General features: G+C 35.8%; 1 protein-coding gene across 1 annotated transcript in view; it reads right to left on the reverse strand.

Annotated features, from left to right (window-relative positions):
• KIF14 (kinesin family member 14) overlaps positions 1-586 on the reverse strand; it is a 107155-nt gene that overhangs the window by 48867 nt on the left and 57702 nt on the right. The window contains exon 17 of the mRNA XM_007941098.2: positions 71-223. Within this exon, the coding sequence (XP_007939289.1) occupies positions 71-223 (153 nt within the window). The remainder of the gene's footprint in view (positions 1-70; positions 224-586) is intronic.

The raw sequence follows: 586 nt of genomic DNA on the forward strand, positions 1-586 counted from the left end.
AAAAAAAAAAAAAAAATCCAGTTTTTCCTCAGAATTGAGCAACTTAGCTATTAAAAAAAAAAAAAATTACCTGTTTTGTAGCCAAAGTCTCCATTTCTAACCTCTTTTTGTTTACAAATACTTCCTGTTCAAGATGCTGCTTTGCCTTTTCTAATTCCTCAATTTTGTGATTAGCCTTCTGGTTATTTATTTCCTGTATTTTCTTCCTTTGAGACTCTTCTTCCTTTAAAGAGCAAGAGTAAGAAATAACTCAGGCAAAAAATGCAAAGCATTTTTTAAAATGGTACTCAAAAAATACAAAAGTCCCTTTCTTTGATCCATTCACAAGAAAATGACTTACTAATAGGAAATTAGCCCATTGCCTCTCTAAGGGAGCTCTGGTGGTGTAGTGGTTGAAGCATTTGGTTGCTAATCAAAAGGTCAGTGGTTTAAACTCACCAGCCACTCCATGGGAGGAAGATGCCTGCAGTGTAGTAAATTACTTAGTGTGCCTTTTCTACCCATAAGTCTTTGTAAACTCCAAGGTGGGATTTTCTATGAGCAACTGAAGAGCTCCTGATTGCTGAAGTTGTCCACCTGGAGTATT

This window comes from Orycteropus afer, unplaced genomic scaffold, assembly GCF_000298275.1.
Source record: "Orycteropus afer afer isolate SDZICR_OR568_19922 unplaced genomic scaffold, OryAfe1.0 scaffold00075, whole genome shotgun sequence".
Classification (NCBI taxonomy): Eukaryota; Metazoa; Chordata; class Mammalia; order Tubulidentata; family Orycteropodidae; genus Orycteropus; species Orycteropus afer.